Source organism: Anas acuta, chromosome 4, assembly GCF_963932015.1.
Source record: "Anas acuta chromosome 4, bAnaAcu1.1, whole genome shotgun sequence".
Taxonomy (NCBI): Eukaryota; Metazoa; Chordata; class Aves; order Anseriformes; family Anatidae; genus Anas; species Anas acuta.
In genome coordinates, this window is record NC_088982.1 from 64,569,115 (window position 1) to 64,594,717 (window position 25,603).

The 25,603-nt window shown below is 45.2% G+C and overlaps 2 protein-coding genes across 3 annotated transcripts in view; one reads left to right on the forward strand and one right to left on the reverse strand.

The window, feature by feature from the left end:
• The first annotated feature begins 1,328 nt into the window (after positions 1 to 1,328).
• DUSP4 (dual specificity phosphatase 4) lies at positions 1,329 to 6,662 on the forward strand. The gene is made up of 4 exons (XM_068681666.1): positions 1,329 to 1,877; positions 4,431 to 4,567; positions 4,717 to 4,936; positions 5,044 to 6,662. Exons 1-4 carry the CDS (start codon positions 1,430 to 1,432, stop codon positions 5,427 to 5,429), a joined length of 1,191 nt encoding a protein of 396 aa, XP_068537767.1. The 5' UTR covers positions 1,329 to 1,429; the 3' UTR covers positions 5,430 to 6,662.
• Positions 6,663 to 8,650: 1,988 nt separating this feature from the next.
• TNKS (tankyrase) overlaps positions 8,651 to 25,603 on the reverse strand; it is a 101,053-nt gene continuing 84,100 nt past the window's right edge. Inside the window, exons 17-27 of one of the 2 annotated variants that reach the window (XM_068681664.1) lie at positions 25,390 to 25,499; positions 22,789 to 22,977; positions 21,114 to 21,387; positions 20,395 to 20,477; positions 18,301 to 18,421; positions 17,571 to 17,668; positions 16,089 to 16,163; positions 14,754 to 14,859; positions 13,726 to 13,912; positions 12,865 to 13,021; positions 8,651 to 11,837 (exon numbers count right to left, since the gene is read on the reverse strand). In XM_068681664.1, coding sequence (XP_068537765.1) covers positions 11,751 to 11,837; positions 12,865 to 13,021; positions 13,726 to 13,912; positions 14,754 to 14,859; positions 16,089 to 16,163; positions 17,571 to 17,668; positions 18,301 to 18,421; positions 20,395 to 20,477; positions 21,114 to 21,387; positions 22,789 to 22,977; positions 25,390 to 25,499 — 1,487 coding nt within the window. In that variant the 3' untranslated portion in view covers positions 8,651 to 11,750. The remainder of the gene's footprint in view (positions 11,838 to 12,864; positions 13,022 to 13,725; positions 13,913 to 14,753; positions 14,860 to 16,088; positions 16,164 to 17,570; positions 17,669 to 18,300; positions 18,422 to 20,394; positions 20,478 to 21,113; positions 21,388 to 22,788; positions 22,978 to 25,389; positions 25,500 to 25,603) is intronic. The other variant, XM_068681665.1, reaches the window with a different exon arrangement.

Sequence of the window (25,603 nt, forward strand, 5' to 3'; positions counted from 1 at the left end):
ACCTGAGTTCAGGTCACATTGGTATGAGAGTGTGATTTTGAATTAGGTTGAAATCACATTCTCATTTTGAGTGTTTTGATCTCATTGATAGCTGTACTTCAGGGAAGAAAGCACGTCCCTGGCCTCTCGCTGGCAATCAGTGTCTGGCTTACATCAGTAGAAACGGGTTTCTTCTTTCCTTGTGTCTGATTCATGTCGGAGTAGAGCAAACCAAGCTTCCATCCCTGCTGTGTTAGGTAACAGTTCAAATACGTTCATGCAGGGGGTGTATCACATAAAGGGCACCTATGTGTGCCCCACAGCCAGCTTGGTTTGGCTCTCCTGGAGACGGGTTGGCACAGCACAGGAAAGCCACGAGTGCAAGGAGCAGGCTGACACATGCAGGGGAGAACCTGGCAGCGGTCAGAGAACAGGCTGTAAGGGAGAGGCAGATCCAGGCCACAGGACTGGCACCAACCTTCAATGCGCATGGTAGGCTGGATCCCTCCCAGGAAGGCACGCACAGCAAGGTGTTACCTCGCCTTACCCAAATAAAGAGCTAATGTGCGCGCAGAGCAGGGGAATTCAGCCCGCCTGTTCAAATGCTGCCCTCTGTGGAAAGCAATGGCTGGGGCAGATGGGCTTGGATAAACCCTTAACCTTTCTCTCACAATTTCCAGGTCCATGTAGTGGTAGACGGGCACCTTCTGGCGCACTCTGAAGCAGATATTAGGGACTGGTAGTGCCTGTTTTCAGGAAATGACCCAGCCACTGCTACTGACATGGGGTTTTGCATCAAGGCTTTGGTTTGAAAGCAGCCCCACAGAGGGATTCTGGATTAAATGACCGGCGGTGTTTGGGTGCTGGTTACGGGAAGGTCCTCTGGGCGGCACTTCGGGGCTGTGAATTCACTTCTGTATTTTAGCCTGGTATGGGGCTCCTCCGCGCAGGGAATGGAAACAGCGAGCCTGCCAGGGGGCCGAGGGCTTTGGTGGTGTGTTCTGACAAAGGAAAAGCGTGGCGGCGGCGGGCGTTTTGGCAGAGGGACTACACTCCTGCGGAGCTTTGCGAAGGGTTGGTGCCGCCGGCAGGGTGCGCGCCCAGGCGGGGGGGTCCCCACGGGGGCTGGCGGTGTCCACGCGGGGCTCCCGCGGAGCCGCCCCCCGCCCTCTTCCCTCCCGCCGCCCTTCCCCATTCACAAAAAGCCCCCTGGCGGGAAGATGGCCGGCGCGCGGAGCCGCCTCGCCGTGGCTTTTCTTTTTTTTTTATGAATGGAGGCGGTGACGTCAGCGCCCCCCGCCCCTTCCCGCGCGCCCCGGCCATTCATGCGGCCGGCGCCGCACGGCGGGGCGGGGCGGGCCGGGGGGGTAGTAAAGGGACGGAGGCGCCGGGGGGGCGCGGGGACGGGGACGGGGATAGGGACAGGGACACCGCCACCACCGCCACCGCCATGGTGGCCACCGAGGGGCTGCGGGAGATGGAGGGCAGCGCGCTGCGGCGCCTGGTGGGCCGCGACGAGGCGAGCCCCGGGCCCGGCGGAGGTGGCCCCGGGGGTTCCTCCGGTGGCCCCGGGGGCTCCTCCGGTGGCCCCGGGCGGTGCCTGGTGCTGGACTGCCGCCCCTTCCTGGCTCACAGCGCCGGCCACATCCGCGGGGCGCTCAACGTGCGCTGCAACACGATCGTGCGGCGAAGGGCCAAGGGGGCGGTGAGCCTGGAGCAGATCCTGCCGGCCGAGGGCGAGGTGCGGGCGCGGCTGCGGGCCGGGCTGTACGCCGCCGTGGTGGTCTACGACGAGCGCAGCCCCCGAGCCGAGGCCCTGCGCGACGACAGCACCGTGGCGCTGGTGGTGCGCGCCCTCCGTCGCGACTCGGCGCGCGCCGACATCCGCCTGCTCGCAGGTACCGGGGGAAGGGGGGATAAAAGGGGGGTCCCGCCGCTCAGCCCCCCCCCAGCTTCACAGCCTCCTGACCCCCGCCTGTCCCCGGGGCGAGCCCCCGCTCCCCGAGGTGCCAGCACCGCGGGGGTGGCGGCTGGAGGGCGCAGCCGGGGGGTGGGAGGCTCCCGGGGAGCGCAGGGGGGGCAGCAGGGCTGAGCGAGCCCCTCGGCGCTGCCCACGGCTGATGCTCTCGGTGCTGGGGGCGAGGGGCAAAATCCGTGGGCCCAAGGTGCAGCAAGTGGAAGAGGGAGGATCGCCCCCTCTTTGTGCGAGTTCATCCCCGGCTTGGTGGTACAGAGAAGGGATTTGCGCCTACACGCACAAAAAGCCACCCAAAATCATAACCCTGCTGGCATGCCAATGTCCCCCTGCAGTGGGGAGACCCCCAGTATCGCCTCTGTGCTCCTATCACTACTACAGCAGCAATGGGGGCTTCTCCCCCCGCTTCCTCAATGCTCTCAGCATCAGCATGTGTTAAATGAGGCACTGTGAACAGTTGGAGTTGGTGGTCCTGAGGGTTGCCATAAGATTATTTAGGGGAGGAGGGTGCTCAGCCGGGATCCTGGATGAGCTCTGTGTATTTTATTTTATTTTATTTTATTTTATTTTATTTTATTTTATTTTATTTTATTTTATTTTATTTTATTTTATTTTATTTTATTTTATTTTATTTTATTTTATTTTATTTTATTTTATTTTATTTTTATTTCACAACCTGAGAGTGAGTTTATTCCCCGGTTTACTTACAGCAGGGGTGAGCACGGAGCAGCAGATCCATTGAGGGGGTTGATAGATGGAGGAGCTAACGCTTCTGTCGTGCCAGCTACAGTAAAAACAACAGGAGCTGTGCTGAGGCTGCGATACGGTGCCCTGCTGAGGGAGGGCTCGCACAGCGAGTGCTCGCTGGGGATTGCACTGCTGGGTGCTCTGCCGTGAGCTGTCACCGCGCTGGGAGCTGTGCGTGTGGCAGGAAATGCCGTTCTTCACCAATGGCCTGGGTCAGTTGAGGGCTTCTGCTGCTCCCATTGTTCTTGAGTGAGGTTGTTTGGGGTTACCGATCCTGTATTTCTAAGGAAAAAGCAAACAAAAATGTTGTTTTGAGGAACAGGCTCTTAGAAGCTGTCCCAGCACTTGAAACCTCTTGCTCATGTGGAACTACTTGAATGATCCAGCTTGCTCTGCTTTTGTATTACCCGTGCTAACCCATTTGTCTAAATGCAAATTTATTGGGTTCAGGGCACAGAAGACCCAGATCTGTTGTATTGAAGCCAGGTTTCTGCTGGGCTCCCTGTTAAACAGCCCAGCCAGGTGTTTGATGATGGACCCCTGTGCAGTGTGGTCCCTGGGCAGGGGATCCTGCAGGGGCCTGCAGACCCTTTTGGACGTACAGCCGGGCATCTCGTGGTCAGAGGTGATAACGGGGAACAGCCCAAAGGGAACTGCACAGCGCTGGATGGAGCTGCTGAACGTGGTGCTTCACTAATCGGGCTTTAGGGCCGATGAGAAACATTCAGGAGAAACCCTTGACTTGTTGAAGGGGTCACGTTGCCTATCCAAGGAGGAAACTCATTTTCCCACACAACCTTGGGCAGCTGCTCCACCTTAGGATGGTGTGGTGGCCACGAGAGGGGGATCTGGTAGATCCAGGAGAAGGTGTCTGTACTGGACACTTGTTTTTTTGGGTGCTTCTCCAAGTCTGACCAACAGGACTGCCAAGGACTGTCAGCTTCTGGAAACGCAGCCACCACAAACGGCCCCACTCACAGGAGTGGGTCAGTGCACGTTTAGTGGTGTATAGGCATTTTTTCTGCTTTAAGGGACCAAAATCCTTCCTGGTGGAGGGGAAGCAAGCCATAAAGGACAGCGAGGTGCCAGATTGGTGTCTAGCTGCCAGAGGATTCCTGGGTGGCTTTGCTGGATCTGCTTGCATCCAGCTGGGAGCTCGTATTCTCGTTCCTGCTGGTCTTTGGAGTACCCAGCCTTGCTCAGTGCAGTCTTAGAGCGAAGGTGTGGCAGGGACTGTGTCCTGCTATGCGTGCTCTGCCAGGCTCAAATCTGCCAGCCCAGACCCCACAGCTGGGGGTGTCTGCAGCATCTGTCCTGGAGCACGAGGCTTCGTCCAGCTAGATTCCTGTGGTGACAGTACAACACCCAATTTCTTGTGTTTTAGGCTCAAGATCAGACTCCACAAGGATGTCAGGGTTGTTGATCTGATTTGAATGACCGCAGGATATTTCCCCCGAGGTGTTTATCCGCAGCCACTACCGCAGTTTCCCTGTCCCAGGAAGCCCACAGGTGGCAGCTCTGTTTTGCCTGCCCATTAGGGAGAGATCAGGGGTCACCCCTGCTCATCTCCCTGGCGGTGGGTGGGAGCAGCAAGCTGTCCTTTTGCTGGCACTCCTCAGGAGGCAGTGGCCATCTCTCTCTGGAGAGCAGCTGTGCTGTGGTGATAGCGCTGTGCCGCTCTGCCCTGCTGTGAGCGCAGCTCTAACACTTCTGGTCTCTCCTCCTGCAGGGGGTTATGAGCGCTTTGCCTCGGAGTATCCTGAGTTCTGTGCCAAAACCAAGACCCTGAGCAGTATCTCACCCCTCAGCAGCGCCGAGCCCCTGGATTTGGGCTTCAGTTCCTGTGGGACTCCCCTTCACGACCAGGTGGGTCCAGAAACCCCACGTGCAGCGGGTCTGCCCGCTCCCTGCGTGCCTTCCCTCATTGCAATCAGGTCCTGCTTCAGCCTCCCGGCCCTTCCCCAGCCGGCGTTGTGTCCTGCCCCGCGCTCACCTGCCGTTTTCCTCTCCACCAGGGTGGCCCCGTGGAAATCCTTCCCTTCCTCTACCTTGGCAGCGCCCACCACGCCGCGCGGCGGGACACGCTCGACGCGCTGGGCATCACGGCGCTGCTCAACGTCTCCTCCGACTGCCCCAACCACTTCGAGGGGCACTACCAGTACAAGTGCATCCCCGTGGAGGACAACCACAAAGCCGACATCAGCTCCTGGTTCATGGAGGCAATCGAGTACATCGGTGAGTGCCCGCTCGGAGCTGCTGCGCCCGTGTTTTTTCACCAATTTGGGTCAGGGGCTGGGCTCGTTGGAGGGGTGCCAGCCTCACGTCTCCCTTTTTCCCTGCAGACTCGGTGAAGGAGTGCTGCGGCCGGGTCCTCGTCCACTGCCAGGCTGGCATCTCCCGCTCGGCCACCATCTGCCTGGCCTACCTGATGATGAAGAAGCGCGTCAAGCTGGAGGAGGCCTTCGAATTCGTCAAGCAGCGCCGCAGCATCATCTCCCCCAACTTCAGCTTCATGGGGCAGCTGCTGCAGTTCGAGTCTCAGGTGTTGGCCACCTCCTGCGCCGTGGAAGCCGCCAGCCCCTCGGGGACATTGCGGGAGCGGGGCAAGGCCGCCTCCACCCCCAACTCCCAGTTTGTCTTCAGCTTCCCCGTCTCTGTGGGCGTCCACGCCGCCCCCAGCAGCCTCCCGTACCTGCACAGCCCCATCACGATGTCCCCCAGCTGTTAGCTCAGGGTCCGAGGCCAGCCAGGCAGATGGGGGCGGCGTGGGGAGGGCGGGCGAGCAGGGAGCCCCGTAACGTTAAGCAATAGTGCTGGACACTGCCACTCACCCCGGACTCGATGTCTTTTTTTTCATAGAGAAATTTCTTACCTCATCTCATCTTTTATTGCTTTTTATGTCCTGAAAGCATGGAAGTTGTGAGAGCCACAAACCCTGACATTGGCCAGGCGCGGTTTTGGGGGAGGAAAAAAATAATAGTACACTGGGTTTCCTGAAGTGCCTGGTCTTCATCTCTTTCCATCCCGATTCTGCTGTATTAAAAACACACCCCCCTTTCCATCCCATTCCTACCCCTACCTTATTTGGCTTTTCCCTCTGGGTTGCAAAGGGAGCACAGATTATTTTTATTGCCCAGAACTCTTCTTGCACGGAGATGCAGGTGCATGGGGTAGGTGCTGCTAACCTGAGCTGGAGCAACAGCGCTGCTGCTGCAGGCAGGGCTTCGGGGCCAGCAGGAGCAGTAAGAGCAGAGCGCCTGCGCTCAGCCTCACCTCTGACAGCGCCTGAAGAGGCACCGCAAGAGCTGGCAGTGCTGGCAACCCGAGGCGTTGTCTGAGCCCACTCCTGGGGGAAGAGCAGCCTCTGCGGCCAGGAGTCCAGAGTCTTCCAAGAGAGCATGGAAGGGGAGATGCAGTGCTAAGTGATGCGTGGTTTGTTGTTGTTTTGTGTTTTTTTTTTTTTTTTTTTTTTTTTTGGCCACTGTGTCTCTGTGGGTCTCTGGTTCCCATATAAATTCTGCCAAGCCTCCTGTAGTTTAAAGAAGAGAAAGAAGGGGTAAGGATAGCAACCCAGGCTCTTGATTCCTCTGACTGCTGTCCTCCAGCTGCTGTTTTCAAGATTCCCCCACTCCATGACCAGTGCATGCCACAGGCCAGGCTCCTTGCACAGCGTTCATCCACCTGAGCTGGGCTGTAGGGTCTCAGTCACCTGTGCACCTCTGCTTGTGGCCCAAGCCCAAAAAATGCCTCGTCTTCAACCCACATGTGTAGCCTTACCTCTTTCCCCCTCAGCCCAATCCAACGTAAGCTGCCTGTGTGGCTGGTGTACATATGTATGGTTTTGTTCCTTTTATTTTGTAATTATTATTTTTTTTTGTAGAAACCGACTTTTTATTTATTGCCTGAGGGAGGGAGAAAACAAAACTGTTTGGAGAAAATAATAATAAAACGGTTTTCAACAGCTGTGTCCGGAGCGGGTTTGTCCGAAGGCCACGGGGAGCGTCTCCTCCCCGAGCAGCAGTTTGTGCAAACACTCAGCTTTTACAGAGCAACTGTTAAAAATGTATTTATTGAGTTTTAAACTATTACAAGTATTGCAGATCAGACATTTAGCCAAGCACATTTATAATTCAAACTCAGTTGTTACAACGATGTTACCTACGGTCCACCATGTAGATAGGCTGAGAACCTGCCCGTTGTCTTCTTTTAGAGAGGGTAAAGGAGGAAATAAATAAATGATATCCCAGCTCCAGGTAATTGGCAACCAAGAGAGGAAATAAAAAAAAAAAGGCTAGTTATGAAGACAAGTTATATAAAAAAGTCTAAAAGCTCAACCCCCAGGTACACTGCCGTTGGGGTTGGCAGAAGGAGCGATGAAGATGCGTAAGCTCACAGGACTGTGGCAAGGGAAGAACAAAGAAAATACTTCAATTTCCCAAGCTGAAGCAAGTAGTGCGGATGTTAAGAAGAAACAGTGTCAAAATTACCTTGTAATAGAGATCTCTAATCAAGCTACATTAGTAACCACCTCAATGGAACCAGCACTAGGAATTGCCACCAAGAGGTCCAGTGAGACCAAGGAGATCTGTCCCAGCCAGTCGGGTGATATGCCACCAGGGTCTGTGCGTTAACAGGACTGCCTCTGTTTCTTGTTTCCTGCCGACTCGAGGGCTCATTTACCTGCCTCCAGGGGTTTCAAGCAGCATATGCTGTCCTCTGATTCTCTAGGTTTTGTATCTGGTATGTGTTCAGGTTGGTGGGGACACTGCCACGCTGTGCTCTGAAAGATGAGAGCATGCTCCTAACTACTCAAAGACCATCCGTGGGTTCAAGTCTACCAAGGTTCCCGAGGCACTCGCCACCTGGGAGTGAACTGAATCCACACTTTGCCATCTCTTACCCAGGAGGGTTGCAGCATAACCTAAAATGACCAAAACATGCCTGGGATACACATCCTTCTGGATATCCACGCTAGTTTTTCTGAGCAGCTTGGACAGGGAGAATCATAGGATCCCATTAAAAATAAATTCACACACTTCCTGACCTGCAGCTGCTGAGAATGATTGGCAATGTTAAAACTAATTGGCCTATTCTGAGGTTGGGACCCATCCTTTTTTCACATCTTTTGGAAAAATCTGTCCCTGGGTAATTTCTCTTCGTAGTCCCTCATGGCAATTCTAGGTGGTGCACCTACAGGAGGTGCTCCCTCACAGCAGGGATGCAGGAGACTTTCTGAGAGGATTTGGTGCTATCTAAGCAGCCAGGCTGTGCAGTGGCACAACGTGTCAGCATCCCTCAGCACTTCCCACGTTCACGGGGAGCAGGTATCTCCTCTGCTTATGGCTTCAACAAGCAGTTAGAGCAGGCTGGTTTCCAGAGCCAAAGTGCCCTTCTCAAGAAGCTGTTCAGATTCACACACGACACCTATCCTGTGCCCACTGCCCACCAAAGGCAGCACCGCAGAACATTTTGGGAGGCTTTCCTATTGTTTCAGTGTAAAACTTTGCTTTGGGGTATGCCATTATCAAAGTACAGAATTGTGCAGGCAACAGAAATTCCTGCTGCATAACGGAGTGGAATTTGATCACGTCACACGCAAACATTCAAAACACAAGAGGTCAGAAAAAAACCCAAAACGATTCTCATTCCTTGGACTAGAGAACAATAGTGGCTGCAAAACTATGAAACTAGTACAACAGAGTTTCATGGAGCTGGGATCACAGTAAGATTGGCATATGGATGGAAGGATGAGAAAATAAGATACCATTTACTAAGGTAGGGTATTCTGTTTTTAATTCCAACAGCCTTTTTATCAACAGCATTCAGACTGCAATGTCACTGCGCCAGGTACCCAATGCCTCTGTCTCATGGAAACAGTTTCAGCAACGGACAGCAAGAACCTCCTGTCCTTGCTACATGGTGAAGTGTTTTTCTGTTTTGCCTACAGAAGTCCTGCCACAAACTGCATAGATGTCTCAAAGCATTTCCCCAGCAGGACACGGACAGATCAACTAGACAACTGTCTCCTTCCCTACCATACACCAGGCGATGTCCCATGGGTAACAGCTCCTCCTGGAGTCAGAGGGAGGTGCCCAGCCTCCCAAGCCTACGAGATGGCTCAGCCCAGTGTGTTCTTGCTTCCTCAGTTCCTACTCTGACCCTCCGCTGGTGACCCCGTGCTGCAAAGGAGCACCCCCGTGTCATTGTCTGCCCTTCCCAGGAAGGGATGGGGCAACCTGCCACGTCCCATTCTCTAGAAGAAGGAGGCTTCAAGTTAATTCCCTTGGCTAAAGCAGCAGCAGCAACATCTGCACTGTAGAAGTCTGCCAGCTGCAGCTCTACCATCAAAACCACGATCAGGTTTTTCATGGGGAACTTTAATACCGATAGGCAGATCCTCACTGTGTTTGGAACTACAAGGAGGTACATGTACACCAGCAGAGGCACACGCTGCTCCTGCACAGTCTTCTGTGACACACAGTCTCATCAGGCCTGGTTTTCCTCTGTGTCTGGCCACAAACAGAAAGGAGATCACGCCATTACAAAACAAAAGCCACTGCAAAATGACTTCCTCACGCAGCACCTTTACTCTGCACAGAACACCAGATACGTAACACTGGCAGTTCAAAAATACTGAACAGCATATTTGTATCCTCTAGAAGCTGAAGGCTCCTGAAGAAACCCAGATGAAGTTCAATTAGCACACAGGAAGCAACAAACAAGAACAAAGTCCGGGACGAGCATGGTGGGTTTTTTGTTTTCAGGTTTGTTCTTGTTTTTCAAAGATGTAAAGCTTTGAACTTCCACACCCACATTAACTGTTTTGCTCACTTAAGCAGCACAATTTTTTTACCATTTAAAACTATGTCTAATGGGGATGGTGAGCAACACGCACTCACACCACTATCTGAAACCCTAGCGTAGATAGGCACATCCCCCCACTCCATTATTAACTAAATTAAAAACAAACCCCAAACTTAAATGATGAATACAAATCTTCAAAGCCTAGTGGTGATCTTTCCAACCCTAACACTATTAAACAAGTAGCCAAAATACAAGCATCCGATTTTATCAATGATATTTGATTTAAAAGGACATCTAGGCTAGAGCCTGGCTTGGACTTCAAAGCTACATATTTCATCAGGTCACAAAATGAAGTGGAAACCATAAATCCAGTGCCAGCTCAAGAAAAATAAAATCCAAAGCTCAAGATCTGCTAGTGTATTGCTATTTCTAAGGTTTTTTTAATGGATATTACAAACAGACAATGTGCAGGTAGCCAGACTGCATCAGATGACTAATTTTACAGTGGGTGAAATTCCTCTATGAGGATAACTTGCTGCAACATTAATGTCTTAATGCTAAAAATGAAAACTTTGTGTCTTAAAGCTGAAAGTGAAAAGCTCTTCAGGTTTAAGTCTGTTTTGTCCGAACACATCAGCAAATCCCACTTGCAGGGAGCACGTTTTTGTAAACTAAAAGCACACGATTCTGTCATTTCCTTGCTTAAGGGGCGATAAAGCCTGGATGCATGAACTGGATCATCAGTTATTCAGCAGTGCTGGTTGACAGGGAAATGTACAGCCTGTTCACAGGAACATTTTATCTCCAGTCCTTATGTGCTCAACACTGAAACACATGACATTGGTTGTTTAAAACAACAACAACAAGAAAACAACCAAAAAACAAACGAACATGGCTTGATTTTCAACCTTCTCTGAAGCTGTAAAAACAACTCAAAAAAAGAAATTGATCTCCACTTTTGGTAAATCTAAATCCTTCATGAGGGAGACTTACGAAGTTTTTTGGTGTTCTGCTATATTTAAAAATAACTTTCTGCTACCCAACAAAATAAACCTGGGAACTTGCATGGAAGGGGATTAGGGTGAATACATCCTAGCTTTGCTCTCTGGTACACCTGTAAACAAATCCACTTGCTAACTTATTATTAATTATTATTATTATTATTTTTAAGTTTGTTCTCATCAAAATGTAAAAGCCATGTTTTAAAAAAAATGTAAATCACTTGAGCTGTTCAACTCTGATGTCACCCAGACGTGACACTAAACTGCTGTAATGCTCTCCCTTACTAGTCTGAAACCCAGTTACTAGGTCTCAGTAAAGAGAGGAATGAGACCCAGACCCGTTCTTGTCCATGCAACCTTCTGACTTTTCACCCGTCTTCCAGCGAAACCATATGCCACTGTAACTGGGGAACATTTCACAAACCGCACGTACTTAATAGCAGCCTTGTGAAATGTTCTTTTAGAGATACCAGGGGAGGACACTGACCTGCTACATGAAGTTCTTTCAAGTACAAGAGCTGTTTTTTTACACTTCCAAACACTTCCTATGGGTTGCCCCAGGAAATTTACACAAAGCAGCAAATTGACACGATTTGTTTCCATTCCAAAGTTCCACTCACTCATTAGTACTGTTTGCTCAGAGATGTGCAAAAAACCCCTATATTGAAGAACTGGACCTAGCCCCTTCTCAGATGAAATTCATATTACATTTTTAATGGTTTTCGTCAACTTGACTTTGTGCAAAATATCTTTAAGAAGGTTCTGGCTCAACTTCAGAATACAAAAGGAAAATAAATAGTTGACTAACATCTCTTGAAAACATAAAATGAGTGCTGCATGCTGAAAAGAAAATTACGGGCTTAATGCAACTTATCTGCAAATAAAATAACCCAAACAGTAGTGTCTGAAATTTTAACATGTGAGATGGCTGTGAAAAAGATTTCTGTTTGCACAACGTTTCCAAAGTCTAGATCAAAACAACATTATTTTACACGTGGTAACTGCAGAGACTAGGAGCCTGAGATATGTTATTAAAAGGCAGTCTCTTGTAAACCTTCCTCAAAAGGAACAGTAGCAGTCGAGTATGCAAGAGTTACTCATACCATATTCATCAAGACAGCAATGCTTTATAAAAGACATACAGCTTATTTGCAGGTTAAGAATTCTATGATACTGATATTGTGAAACACACATCCACCCAGTCCGAGATTGAACTCATTTCCTTCTTCAGCGATCTGTAGCTACTAGGTCTTTTGCTCTGCTGCTGTTGCTGTCTGTGAGGGAGCTTCTGGTTTCACAATCTGGTACGTAATAAGATATTCCGGGTATGCCTGAAAATAAGTCAAGAAAAAAAATATTGTTTATGCAAGGGTACACTCAGCAGCTTCACATTTTGGATTTCATTAAACAATGACCTACGTGGAAGAACAATGCAAGGATCAGCTCTGTGTTCAAAGAGCACAAAAGAAAAAGGTGATTTCACACCCAGACAGCACTTAGTGCTGAGAACAGTGGGAACTGCTTGATGCAGTTGACACCATAGTTAATGTGCTACTAGAAATAAAGATTTAAATATTTCAGAAGCTTCATGAAATGCAGCAAGGGCAAATGTGAAGTCTTGCACCTGGGATGGACTGAGCTCAGGGAGCACCTTCAGTTGCTTGCAAATAAAATAAACGTTATTATAAAATAAAATAAAGCCCAGAGAGGGGGCTGGGATTGCCTTAACTCCGTCCTTCAGGATTCTCTCTACTGGTAATGGCTTTAAACTAAAAGAGGGTAGGTCTAGATTAGATATAAGGAAGCAATTCTTTACTTTGAGGGTGGTGAGGTCGCCCAGAGAAGTTATGGATGTTCCACCCCTGGAAGTGTTTAAGGCCAGGCTGGATGGGGCTTTGAGCTTTGGAAGGTGTCCCTGCCCATGGCAGGGGGTTGGAATTAGACGATCTTTAAGGTCCTTCCAACCCAAACCACTCTACAACTCTATGATCTTATGATCTACAGGTAACAAGCCCAGAATACTCACTATCTATAAGAGCCCCAGAAACGCACGTGTTCTTCCTACTGCAGTAATGCCAGTTTAATACAATGGAAGACTCAGTGCTCTCTCTCTTAATAGAATCTATCAGTGCTGCAGAGGAGGAATTAGGCCATTCTACCAGATGTAAATCGGAGCAGCTCAGTGGAAAGGCATAGCAATTGTTTCGATACAGTTCACTGCTTACTTTTTGCATTTAAGTGAAAAAATCCAATCAATCGAATTAACACAACTCATCCAGCATAGGAATAAATCACATCCCTTCTCCAACCTGAAGATCTTTGCACTTTCACAAACCCAGTCCTTGCTAATTCACCTACCTGTTCTCCTCTATAGATAACGTATTCAGCATATGCAAGTCCATTCACACTTGGCCTGCCAATAACAGAATGGTGCCCTGGAGGGGCATGAGCCATCTTCATTGTACTGAACTGAAGGAAGGATTTCCCAAGGGTCACTCTACAGAAGAGCATTTGTCTAAAAAGAAACAAGAAAACACTGTGTTAAAATATCTTACTGCGAGATATATGCTTCCAGAGTGATTTCAGACTTTTATTTTGTTGCAATTAATTTCTCAAGTGTTTTTGTAGAAACTATTTCAGAAGCCAGTTCTAAGGCTGTACCATAAACATTATTTCTTGACATGCAGAAAGGAAAACACATGCTTTGTCTAGTCATTGTATGAGGCTTGCTCTCATTCATTTTCTATACAGCTGTAGCAAGAAGCTGAAATTCTGTGTTCAAACCAGTAGGATGAGGACGAGTGTGTCAAAGAGCACATTGATCTACTGCAGTACAAAATAAAACAAAGCTGTGATTAAGTCCTGGTCACCACCTTCAAAATTATCTGATCCACTTTGCACTGCTTTTTTCTTCTGAGAGTGCCTGGACTTTAATTGCTCTTTTTGCCTGAGTCTTCATTTCCAAAATTGATATTTCAAGCCTCTTTCCTGAGCCGCAATTCACTTTGATTTACACTCACTTTGACCTTTCTGTGGGACTTGCTGCATTTACATCTTTTTTTTTTTTTTTTTCCCCTGGCCTTGACAAATGGAAAGCTGTATTTTTCCTGCCATGACCTAGCTCGAGTGGCTATTTTTTCCCTGCAATTCATCCTGTGTCAGGATCATAAAGAACAGGACAGCCAGAGCTACCTATAGGGAACCCTGCTGGAGACATACCTGTGGCAGATGTAACAGGACCTGTCTTTGTGTGTGGGACAGCCTGTGCCTCCCCCTATCCCGTACACGTATTGGTTGCTTTTTGAGGAGTTCTCTGCAAAGTAAATCCCAGCTCCAAACATTCCTCCGATGTATGCATGTCTTTCATCAAATCCTTTGTGAATTATTGCATTAATAAAAGGAGACCCTAGAATACACAAAAGGATGTGTTATCACTCAATATTTGTTAAGTAGTAATACTGGACTCTATGTCAAGAGGAGCTTTTTCTGCCTCAAATAGACCATTAAATACCGGAAAGTGTACCCAGTCAGCTGGAAGGAGGCGATACCCAGCAGGATGCAGTGATGTGTGGGATTTACTGTTATATACCAAAATACCACGTGTGACTCATGTCTTACTCATTTTACAGGCCTCATTAAGTAACTTCCCCCCCCCCCCTCAAATTTCAGCACCATTTATCTTGTCAGTGCACATCTTCTCCATCAGTCAGTACTCACTAAGATGGGGCAAGTTTATCAGGACAATCACACACAAAAACAGTTTCCTGCACAGAATTAGAGAAGGATCTAGGGCAGGAGGACTCTCAGGCAGCTGTCATTTGCAGGCACTCTAGATGGTTCTAGAGAACACATTGCCCAAACTCATGGTTAGTTTTGATTCCTTTCCCAAACAACGGCCTGAAATGCCAGGGTAAAATGTATTTTACTGTGTGGTGCTTCTCTCTTTTAGATGATACCGTCTTTCTCCCAGCAATGTATCAACCTCCCAGTAGTTACCAGCAGCTTTAATGGAAATGATTGAGATACTGCTTTTGAAATATTGTTTTTTTTTGGTGCCTTTTGGGATTGCAGTAACCACACAGACTGCTTCTACCACCCCTCACCCTTGCATTATGAATATAGAAATACAATTACTGTACAGGATGGTGGACAGCCATATTAACATTGCCAGTTGGTTCTTGTATGCTTCTGCCTTTTTTTTTTTTTCTTTTAATACCAGCACGTACAAATAGATATCACTTCATTACCATGAAACAACATGCGCTCGTTGTGGTGGTTGTGATTCTCTTCTGAGACCTCCTTCTGTCGGTGACAGAATCTCTCCCGCAGCTTCTTGTTCACGACTTTTTGAATCTGCAGTGGTACAACAGGTCTAAGCATACGATTGAAATGAAACGAAGTACAGTTTCACAGAGTTTGCAGAAATTCTACAGGGAAACTCTCAGTAAGATACATAAGTGGTATGAGAAAAAACAACATCTGTTCTGCATATAAGGCTAAAATCTTTAAACCAAGTCAGCAACGCATGCTCAGATGTTCAATCTATTGTGAATTGCAGCTTCAGTTGTCAGGTTTAAGGAAGGCTTTCGCGCTTCACCCCTCAGAGAGTGCAATACCACCAAGAACTACAGAATGCCTGCAATTCTTCCCTCCCTGCTTTGGCCTCTGTTGAACTGAGATAGCTTTTTGAGGCTGGCTGGCTGGTTTAGGTTTAATGTTCATGAAATGACAACTCTTGAGGAAAGGAGAAGTGTGAATATTGGAAACTATATTTCAAGATGTTCAATTTATCTTGAAATATAGTTTCAACCACATGCTTTAATATCACCGTGTTTTTTGTAAAGGACTGGGAGCAGGGTGGACAGAGCTTGTTTCAATGTCAGGATGTATGATCTCCTGTGCTAAGTTGCAAAAGCTCTGTACAAGCTCACTTTTCAAACAGCTATGTAGCAAGGATTTCCTGGAGCTTGGGAGCTTTCTGTTCTGATTTCCCCTCACTTCCCCCCAAAGCACAGCAAAAAGGAAAAAAAAAAAAAGAAAAAAGGAATCCAGTAGCGTACTTTCCCCTTCGAATGTTTACACTCCGTTTTCTGAGATATCAGTGCTTGCAAACCAGTATTTTTCTAGTTGGCAGGGGCAAAGAACAATGTGCTGAGATCCAAAGTAGTACAAGGATGATAGGAACTCTTAGTAAAAAGTCATATTCATCCTTTCCCCCTACTCCAAAACATACTTTAAAAAGGAAGTAAAAGATAGCCTGGGAAAAAATCCATGCTGCAAAGTCAAATACAGGAGTGATAGACTAAAATTAAATCGGGCTGTGAAACGTAAGTTAGGTTCTTCAGAGTTTTTATCTTCAATATCATTTCCTCAGGCTCCTTTAACAGCACGAGGACGCTTCTTCCTCACTCCATGTGCCAAGCACACAATCAGTCATTTTAGTACTTGGTGCTTGCTTTAGCTCTTTATCTGAATATTATATTAACAAAGAACTTCAGATATAAAAGGCTGATCTGATTCTGTGTGCCTGCATAAGTTCCAACTTATTTTACTAAATAGAATTAGGAGGCTTCAAAACTTACCCTGATGACATTGTACCTGTTGAAGATCCCACCAGCATTTCCACCATCCCTGTGCTCCCGGATTGTGCTTTGCATCTATATAAATAAACATAACTGAATGTTTGGCACACAATGCTTGCCAGCAAGGCAAGATATTCATGCAATATCTTAATATGTTACTGGCAGCAACAGACTATCTTGGTTGAAAATGAGCTAAAAGGTGTCAAAAAAAGACATCAATTTTAAACTGAGATACTCCCTTATTTCTCAGGCAGTCAACACACTACACAATTCCACAAGATTGTCTGAGAAGTTGGATGTTTCTATTAAAAAGATTGTATAATTGTAATCTAGATAGGAAAGAGAAGAATATTGGCACTTCCTATCAAAATCAGATACAAATGGAAACCTAATCTAAACCTCCTTTAGATTAGAAGAAAATTAAAAAGCAATGCACATACAAGAAGATCATTTTGAAGTAATAACAAATGTTTCTACTGCACAGTGTCTAGTGTTTATGTTCTAGGGTAAATATTCATCGCTTCTAGTGTACAGTCTCTATTTCTTGGTAGGAAAAGGCTTGCCCTGTAAATTTTCTGATGTCAATAGCAGCTCCTGAGAATTTCAACAGTTTTATTTTTTTTTTTTTCCAGAGGTATTTATAGTTACAGCAACAACCTTTAGTAACAACTCAAATAAACATCGCAATTTACTCTGGTAAACACATGACACTTTCTGTCAGACACGTTTACACTAAAAATCTGCACAGACTCCAGATTGCAGAGTTACTAATGAAAAATATTCCATGGTAAAATGGCAGCAACCCTGAGCATCCAGACTTTTTAAAAAAAACTCCAAACGTTTCCATGTGACAATGTAGGAACACTACACATAATCAATGAATGCACAATAAAACGTTTCCTTCAAACACAACTCTTCAGAAGTTCTCTTTTCTGTTATGCTTTTTCTTTCAAAATGGTACCTGCTTTTACTTAAATAAAAGTGTGCGGGGGGCTGGATAAAATTATAGTCAACTCTCAATTACCCAAGAGATGTTTATCTGTGTTAAGTAAACCACTGAGACCAGAAAAAAAAAGCTTGTTCAGTCTGTCTTGCGGACAGAGCCTGAGCACAGAGAATTCCTAGAAGCTTGTGAAGCCTTCATCTCCCACAGTCTTCACCCACAGCCTGCCTTTCTCTGGCGAACTGTGGAAACCTTAGCTATGAGAAGACACCCAAAACACAACATGAACAAAGCAAAATTATGATAGCAGTAAGTGAGCAACCACACCGCTTATTAAAAAAAAATAAAGAAAAAGGCAAGAAACAGCAAAAAAAATCCATAATCAGTATAAATTAAAACAAACAAAAATGCTCTAAACTCCATGTCAGATCTATGCAATTCACCAAAACATATTTTATCACTTTCAACATGTGTTGCATGCTTTAGCTCTAAATATTAGGTGAAGAGAAAGATGCCACTAAGAAAGATATTTTCAATACCTCCTCTTCAACGGACTGATACTCCTTATCATCAGGAGCAAGGTCAAGGAGAATGGTCCCCTGACTCACGCAGTGGAAAGTTAAATAAGGATTGGTGCCTACAAAGAGAAGAAATTAAAGGAGTAAAAATCATCAGGAGAAAACAATACTAGACTTTTTTCTATCCAGCATCATCATTTTTCTGCTTATATAACCCCAATATAGCAGGAAATGCAAAATAAGCACAAAGCAGAAACATAACCCTGAAAAGATAAAGCACTTTTGCTAGCAGCAAAAAAAAAGTCTTAAAACAGAGAAGAAAAATGCATATCTGACAACAGGATTTTCCTCTATGCTTTCAAGAGAAGCATCTGAGAAGTATGGGGCAGCAAAGAAATCCATCAAGCCCGCACTTCAGGATACAGCCAGTCTGTGGGTAGGTACGTAGGGCAATTCAACCCAAAAGTTCCCTCCTTGGTCAAACAGGGTCCCTGCAAATGGTCACAGCTTCCACAGCTCCCTCAGAGGTGTCCATTCTCTGGGAAGGCAAGCAGTCACTCCATCCTTTATCAACCCAATATACTCTTTATCTGTCACAAGCCACCAAACCATCAGGCTTATCAGCCAGTATATTTTTCCCAAACCCAGATTCTTTCAGTCCCTGGTACTGAAGCCTCCATTTACAGAAGATGACTGCTGGAAGCCTGTTCTATGCTACAATTAGACTAACAAGTGAAAACATCATATTTACCTTGCTGGCCTCCTAGAAGTCTCTCCACACCTTTAATCAATTTGTGGCGGTGTCCATAGGCATTAATCCCTATTTCTTTAAGCTCCTCGTGTCCCATGTCTGCCAACACATCCAGGGTTATCTGAAAAGGTGAAAGACCACAAAAATCACAAATCACCTTTCGGATTCCCAAGGCTAAGGATACATCAGTTCAGAAAACAGAGTGTATTCATGCTTCAACCAAGACAGTGTGTATATATATAAATATATATATGCATATATATATTATGTTTTACTGCTCTCCTTATTGCTGCCACCTTCTGGCAAGCCTCTCCCTATCACAAGACCATACGCAGCAGCTCCAGCCCAAATTTTTGTAGAACCTTTACTTCTCTTACGGCAATTAACAAGAGATGGTTTTCACAGGAGCTTGTTAAAAGCATTTTTGCTTATGTAGAAACAGGATGCATGGAGGTGCTAGGACAAGTTAAATCACGAGAATATTTCTGAAGCATTCAAGGTCTCACCTTCTTGTGTCGTTCAAAATTTTCACTACACAAACAGAAACAAGTATTCTATATGTTTACTGATAAATGTTAAACGTGTTTCACATCAGTGTGCTATGGTGTACACTGTTACTGTGTGTATAGATACCCACATGTGCATTAAGCCAGAGAGTCTGCCATGCCAAGTCATGCTCAAATATTCCACTACTCTGGGAAGTAGTGTTGTGAGGACAGGCATGAGTATTCTGTTGTAATATACACGGTGTTAAATGTCAAGGTCATGGAGATTACTGATGGAAGCAGAAAGGTAATAAAATGTGCTGTCAAACTTTTTTTTTAAGTCAAAAAGAGCAGGAAATAATCACTAGGTGAAATACACGTTTTTATTGCTAAAAAGCAATTCTGTGCCAAGGTGATTCTGTGAAACATGAAAAGATTTAACGTGAAGGAGATAACTGTAAAAGTCTACTTCCAAATTTACACACTAAACTGGGATTGGAAGCTCAGCAGATAATGGGAACCCATACAACTTGGTTCAAAAGCAGGGAGATTGTTAGCACAACTGGACTTGCAGACATCAACACTACAAACTGAGTATCACTAATCCAAAGGAAAGCAATTCAAGCAAGGAATTACAGCTACCCTAAGCATCTGTCCAACTGAGCAGAAACACCTCTAATGAGACTGCTGTGGAAAAGCCTCTGAAGACATTCATCACATGCACACCATTAAAAAAAAAATACAGAAAACACACAGGTATTAGACAGCACCAGCACAGACCCAATATGGATGTTAGGCTAGAGCCGAGTTGAGGTGTACATGAAGGTAGTGCAGTGCTTGGGATGATAAGCTTACTTTTACCAGAAAGAAAAACCTAAAAGAGGAGCTAAACAGTTTCAAAATGATAAACCTGATTGCATTATTAAATCTTACTAGCAGGGCAAGATCTTAAAAACAGGTTAGGAGTAAAGGAAACAAAAGTAGGACAAAAGCAGCATGGCAAGAGAAATGTGTGAAAAATAACAAAACGAGTAGAATACAGTTGTTTTGAGGTTGGTTTGCTTCTTAAAATATGCAGTTCTAAGTTGAAGCGTAGGCCCTTTTATTTAAATATAAGAAAAAGTATGATAACAACACGTTCACTTAGGGGAGATACCTCTGTAAGATCTCATGGAAACATTTGGAGATTTTTCTGTAAGCAACACATTACATTTCAAATATTTGTTCCCTGACCCATCATGAAAGATTAGCAGCAGAGGCCTGAGAAAAAACACACCATCAAATCCAGTCTGCTGCACTTGTACCTTTCACTTCTACCAGTGTCTGTCCATGTTGTTCACACAAAAAATCTACTGAAGTGTAACACATTAAATCTAAGAAACAGCACATAAGAATAGGCCTCAAATACCTTAAAGCAATGTAACCTTGAGAAACTGGCAGTCATCTTTTTTTTAAGAAAGTGAAAACCGCTGATACCTGAATCAAACAGCCTCAGAGATTTTCATCTCTACTTCATTGAAAAGCATTTGCCAATTCTTTTTAAATTAGGGATAAGGTTTATTTATTAGCTTAGTCTATCTTTAAAACACAAAACACACTTGCCACTTACCTGTTCTGTCTCAAAGATGTCCCGAAGGTGTTCAAGACCCAGGCTTTTCAGGAACTGGGTGATGTTCATGTCAAGACCAGAAACTGTAATAAGAAAAACAAATCATTTTATCCCAACCGCCCGAATTCAAATAAACAAACAAATAAACATCAATTTTTCTTAAAATTCCAGTCTGATTTTTTGTGCAATTAACTTTTCCGTGTCAATAAGAAATAAATCACTTCCACTGGGTGAAATATCTGGGCAAAGCTCATCACTATTCCCTCCCTCAGAATGAAATATTGAAGAGCACAAATGATCTGTGGCAGAGGTACATATTGCAAGGAGAAGGAAAGGAAGACTGGGTGTATTTTTGCTATATGTAATCAGCCAGATCATGTATTCTAGATTACTAATCAGAAGGTTTAAAAAAGCCCTAATGAAATCCCCCAGCTTTCACAATCATAATTCTGTCATCAAATTAATTTTCCTTGGATTTTCTGGATAAAATCAACAATATACATTTGGGGACCTAATAAGACCTGCCTTTGTACTCAGACCTAATCACCAATAGCAAACAGATGAATAGCCAACAACGTTCCTGACAGAGCACATGAAAACAGAACAAGCATCAGACACTTTACAACGTGGACAACAGTTCAGGCGGTGAAGTATTTTCTGGCTAATCAGAAATACTTTTCAGATAGAGCAAGAGCTGTTGTGAATCTAAACTACTGTACTTCTGGCAATGCAAAGTTGTCCAGCAGCAAATGCACCTTCTCCCTCCTTCCTTTCAGTTCCTGCTGCTCCATCGCCAGCATTTGATGGCCCTCCTACTGCTAGTTCTGCCAGTGGCCCAGTGAGGTTATCTATACTGCTGGCAGCAGAGAGGCAGGATGGTGTAGATGCCGGTGAGATCAGGGAGGCACTAACAACAGTAGCTTGAGGCTTAAAGCACGTAGGCAAAGCTTCTGGAGGCATCGCATCTATCAGCAAAGCTCGGATATCATCAGCCTGAAAAACACAAAATCATTCAACGTGAGGTGCTGTTATACCACAGGTCACTGACCTCTGCAAAGAGTTTTTTCTTCTTCTTCTTTTTTTTTTTAATTTTATTTTTTTTTAAATTGATCACTCTGTTCCCCCAGTTAAAAATAAAATTGCCAATTTTTGTAACATGCGAATTGATGGTTGCAAGAACATTCTGATTCATTGCTCAGACATGTGAATTGCGTTCTCCATTTCTAAATCTGAGTAAGAAAGTTCATCTAATTTCCCTTCTGGCAGAGTGACTTCACAGGTGTTAAAGCCAGGAATAGCAATGCAGCAACTTCATCGGAAATCCTCTGCAACCTAGGCTGTGCAACGCCACCTCAATTTCTCTGTTGGTCTCAATTACTGGTCGAGCATTTTGCACTGGATCAAAATTTCAATGGAAAAACTCCACTGCTCCCATAGAATATTATAGCAATGTATTATTTGCTACAATAACCTCTTACAGTGTTTAAACAAACAAACAAACAAAAAAGACAGGGGCTACAGGACAAGTATAAACTTGGCTAAAATTGGATTGCAAAATGTATTTGTTGACTACATTAAGCCAGACCCTCATTCTTCAGGAATTTCCTCTTTGCAGGTCCTCACAGCAGATGATTAAGAATACCTTCACTTTCCCACAGAGAAATCAAATAGGTTTCCTGTATCTCTCATCACAAAGCAAGTTTCCCAGAGCTCAGATTATTCTGGAGGATTTACCTTGAACTCCGCCTAAATGAATCAACATCCTTTAAAAGATTCTCGCACATGAACTGGCCACAGCATCCAATTTCGTTGCAGCATCGATTCCATTAATAATATTTATGCTGGGACATACAAATTCACACAACCTTACTAGGCTTTCTAACCAGCTGCCACTGCCACCACTAACAAGAAAATTTTGGGTGCCAGTTTTAGGAAAGGTTTGACAGCTACCCACAAATCTTAGGATGTTGTTTTGGAGTTCTTTAAAAAAAAGAACGGAGGTAATATGCAGGCACTGAACATAATCATCCTCTAAACGACCCCATTCTGCCTCATCTCATTTTCCTTCTGGGTTCAAAGAAATTATTACAAACAGTACACAGACTGACTGTCACTGGGGACATTTCAGATAGCTTTACTTCTAGCAACGAGAAAAGAGCTCCCAGGAGTGAACCTTAAGTCTCAAACCATGTTAAAGGCTCAGCTAAAGAAAACAGACTGGACCCGTGGGTAAAAGAAATCACAAACACACACATCCTGGAAATGTTCATTCCCTTCTACCTCAACACAGTGAAAACTGAGGACCACTGATGCCATGGAGGCACAGAAATCCATTTAATCTGCAGAGCAAATCAGCCAGAGTAGTCTGCAGCCAGCACTCCAAGGAGAACTTACTGTAGCCAGGTCTAGTGGTGTCTGACCCTCTTGATTCTTCATGGTTGGATCTGCTCCATGAGCTAATAGCAGAGCACAGAGCTGCGTCCTTCCTTTTTGGGCTGCTTCATGCAATGGTGTGAACGCCCACTTATCTGTTGCATTTACACACGTATTGTACTTGATCAACAACGCTGCAATATCCACGTGCTAGAAAACACAAGAACACCTTAATAACACCCACATACAGGATCAAACACAGGCACAGAATTACATTTGTGCTGAATCACCCAAAGTACATGCTAAGCAGGACGTGCCAGCTGCAGGATCAGACCTGATACATTATCCAGTATAACATCTACAGAATTAGCTTTCAAAACGTTTGTAGAGATTTGAACTGGAAACACAAATTTATGGTGCTGCAACATTTGCGATACAATTCTAGAAGCTCTAAACACCAATGTGGGATACTGCTGAGCCACCACTTAGATGTTTGCATGCAGAGCTTTACTGAACTGTCTTTCTTGCAGGACCTTGAACCCATCCAAGGCAACACAAACTTGTCCTTTCTCCAATCATATTTTGCGAGAGAAATGTAATTGATAAAACTCAGTATGTTGTAAGGGGACAGCTATTTTACGGAGGTTATAAAAGTAACGATCTTACAACCTCACTCTTCCTTCAATATCCATCTCTGAAGTTTCCTATGTTGGAATAAGTAAACAGAAAACTGAAGAATATTTTTTTTCTCTCTTTGACCACTAAAATTACTTGTGGAATATAGCTTAGAAAAAAAAAAAAGCAGGTAGTCAGAGTGAGTGGGTAGCAGCATGAAACATGCAACTTGTATGCAGAAGCACAAATACTTTTGCCAATGGATTTCATTCTCCCTCTCAACAGCAATTAAGTGACTCTCAGCAGCTCCAGGAAAAAGCTTGCTCTCTGAATAACTGTGGTTTGAAAAGACTGCTGACGTTATTTTTCCTGTCTTCCAGACTTTTAAAGCAATCGCCGTTCCTGTGTCTTCTCTGCCACATGACATGAAACCCTATTGAAGGACGTGCTGAATGAAGCACCAGGTGGGAGAACTGAAGAGAAAATACTTGATGAGGAAAAGGTTTAGTCTGTGAAACCTGCCAGCAATGAACGTCTGAAACCAGCACTCTTCTCCTCTCTACCTCCCATGAAAGAGATCTGAATGGGCTGATGACAGCTCAGAAGTGTGGGGCACCACAGGAAAAGCACACAGAAGAGCATCAAAACAGCCTCATTCGCTTTTCCGACAAAAAGCAAGGCAACAAAATGAGATGGGCATTATGTTTTTTTGTATGATTGTCAGCTTGAATCAATCTAATATTGCCATGTGCCAGTAAGGAACATTTTACTTTCACTTAGGACATGTGCTTTGGTTTGCTGTGCCCTAAAAGAGCACCATCTTCGCATCAGAATGTACCTCTACATCTAAGCAATGTCCTGGGCATTTAGTACTTACGGTAGATGCAGATGAACATAATTGCTTGGTATTAGGACCCAGCAGTATAAAAGCATTCTGTGTGGCATTTCTAAACCAGTATTTGGAACTTTTTACTCTTTAGGACACTGGAAGCCCTGACTGACATAGAGAATCAATGCAAATGATGCAGGCTGTATTTTATTGATACATTATCTGCTTAGAAACAAGGTGAACACTGCACTTCATTTTCTTTTTTCCATGTGGCTCTCCAAAGAAAGTGAATTGTGGATCCATTAACATCACCTCTACAACATTTTGCTCTTCTTGTGCCACGGTCATGAAGAAATGGACAAAGCATATCATCAGACCATCAAAACCACTGGTTTTTGAGCTTCGTGTCCTCTCTCTAACCCTAAGTATGCTCCTGGGATCTTCTCATGCACCATCTCTGTACAACTGCTCACAATATGTTTCTTTCTCACCTCACCACAATTAACATATGTTTACAAGCAATCTGTCAGGCATCTGTGCAAGTGGTACATGCACAGATGGAGAAAAGGGGGCCTGCCTCATCCAGAATGGTTTGAATCACCTGTTGCAACCCCACTGTAGCAGACACGTCCCAGGGCAACACTAATACCGCAAACTTGGTAGCATTAACATTGTCTATTTTGGAAGCTGACCCTCCTTCTACCATAGATTGATAGCACCCTTGGGTTGTGCTACACGGCAGCTTCCAAGCCGTAGACTCCTAGCCTTGTCCTGCTTGGCAGCAGCTCCCTGCCAGAGCCCAGCTGTAACAGACTTTTACTTCCCTGCCATCACCTGGATATGATCCCCTCTTCCTTTCATACAAGTCTTTCAGCACCAACTTGAGATCTTGCCTGTTTCAGCAGTCACCCCAAATTTAACGCTTCTGAATGCTTTACATCCACTTGCTTGCATAAAGGTTACCTTCTAGTGATCTTTCCAAACTGCTAAACCTGAATCTGTGCTGTTTAGTTAGATCTATAGGATTGCAAACAGGGTTCGCTTAGCCCAACAAGTATTCGATGCCATCAGAGGCTGAATTTGTTCACAGCAAAACAACTGCAAAATAACCAGCTTTGAATATGTTTTTTTATGAGTTCTCTGGTGGTCTGCTCACAAGCAAGAGTACCTGTACCTACCCCATAGGATGCTGCATTATGTAGGGGTATTAATCCTCCTTTGTCCTGGGCATTAACGTCAGCACCGTGCTCAAGAAGGTATTCAGCTACTTCCAAATTGTTGTAACCAGCTGTAGAAAGGACACAAGAAAAGAAACTGAGTATTAGGAGAGCTAAACCAAACTAAAATCTCCCTCCTTGGAGGTCTTCAAAAGCCACCTTGACATGCTCCTCG

Coding starts and splice junctions, on each gene's coding strand:
- DUSP4 (XM_068681666.1), top strand. CDS start 1,430: ATGGTGGCCACCGAGGGGCTGCGGGAGATGGAGGGCAGCGCGCTGCGG. Junction 1,878..4,430: donor CGACATCCGCCTGCTCGCAG/GTACCGGGGGAA, acceptor CTCCTCCTGCAG/GGGGTTATGAGCGCTTTGCC. Junction 4,937..5,043: donor GGAGGCAATCGAGTACATCG/GTGAGTGCCCGC, acceptor TTTTCCCTGCAG/ACTCGGTGAAGGAGTGCTGC.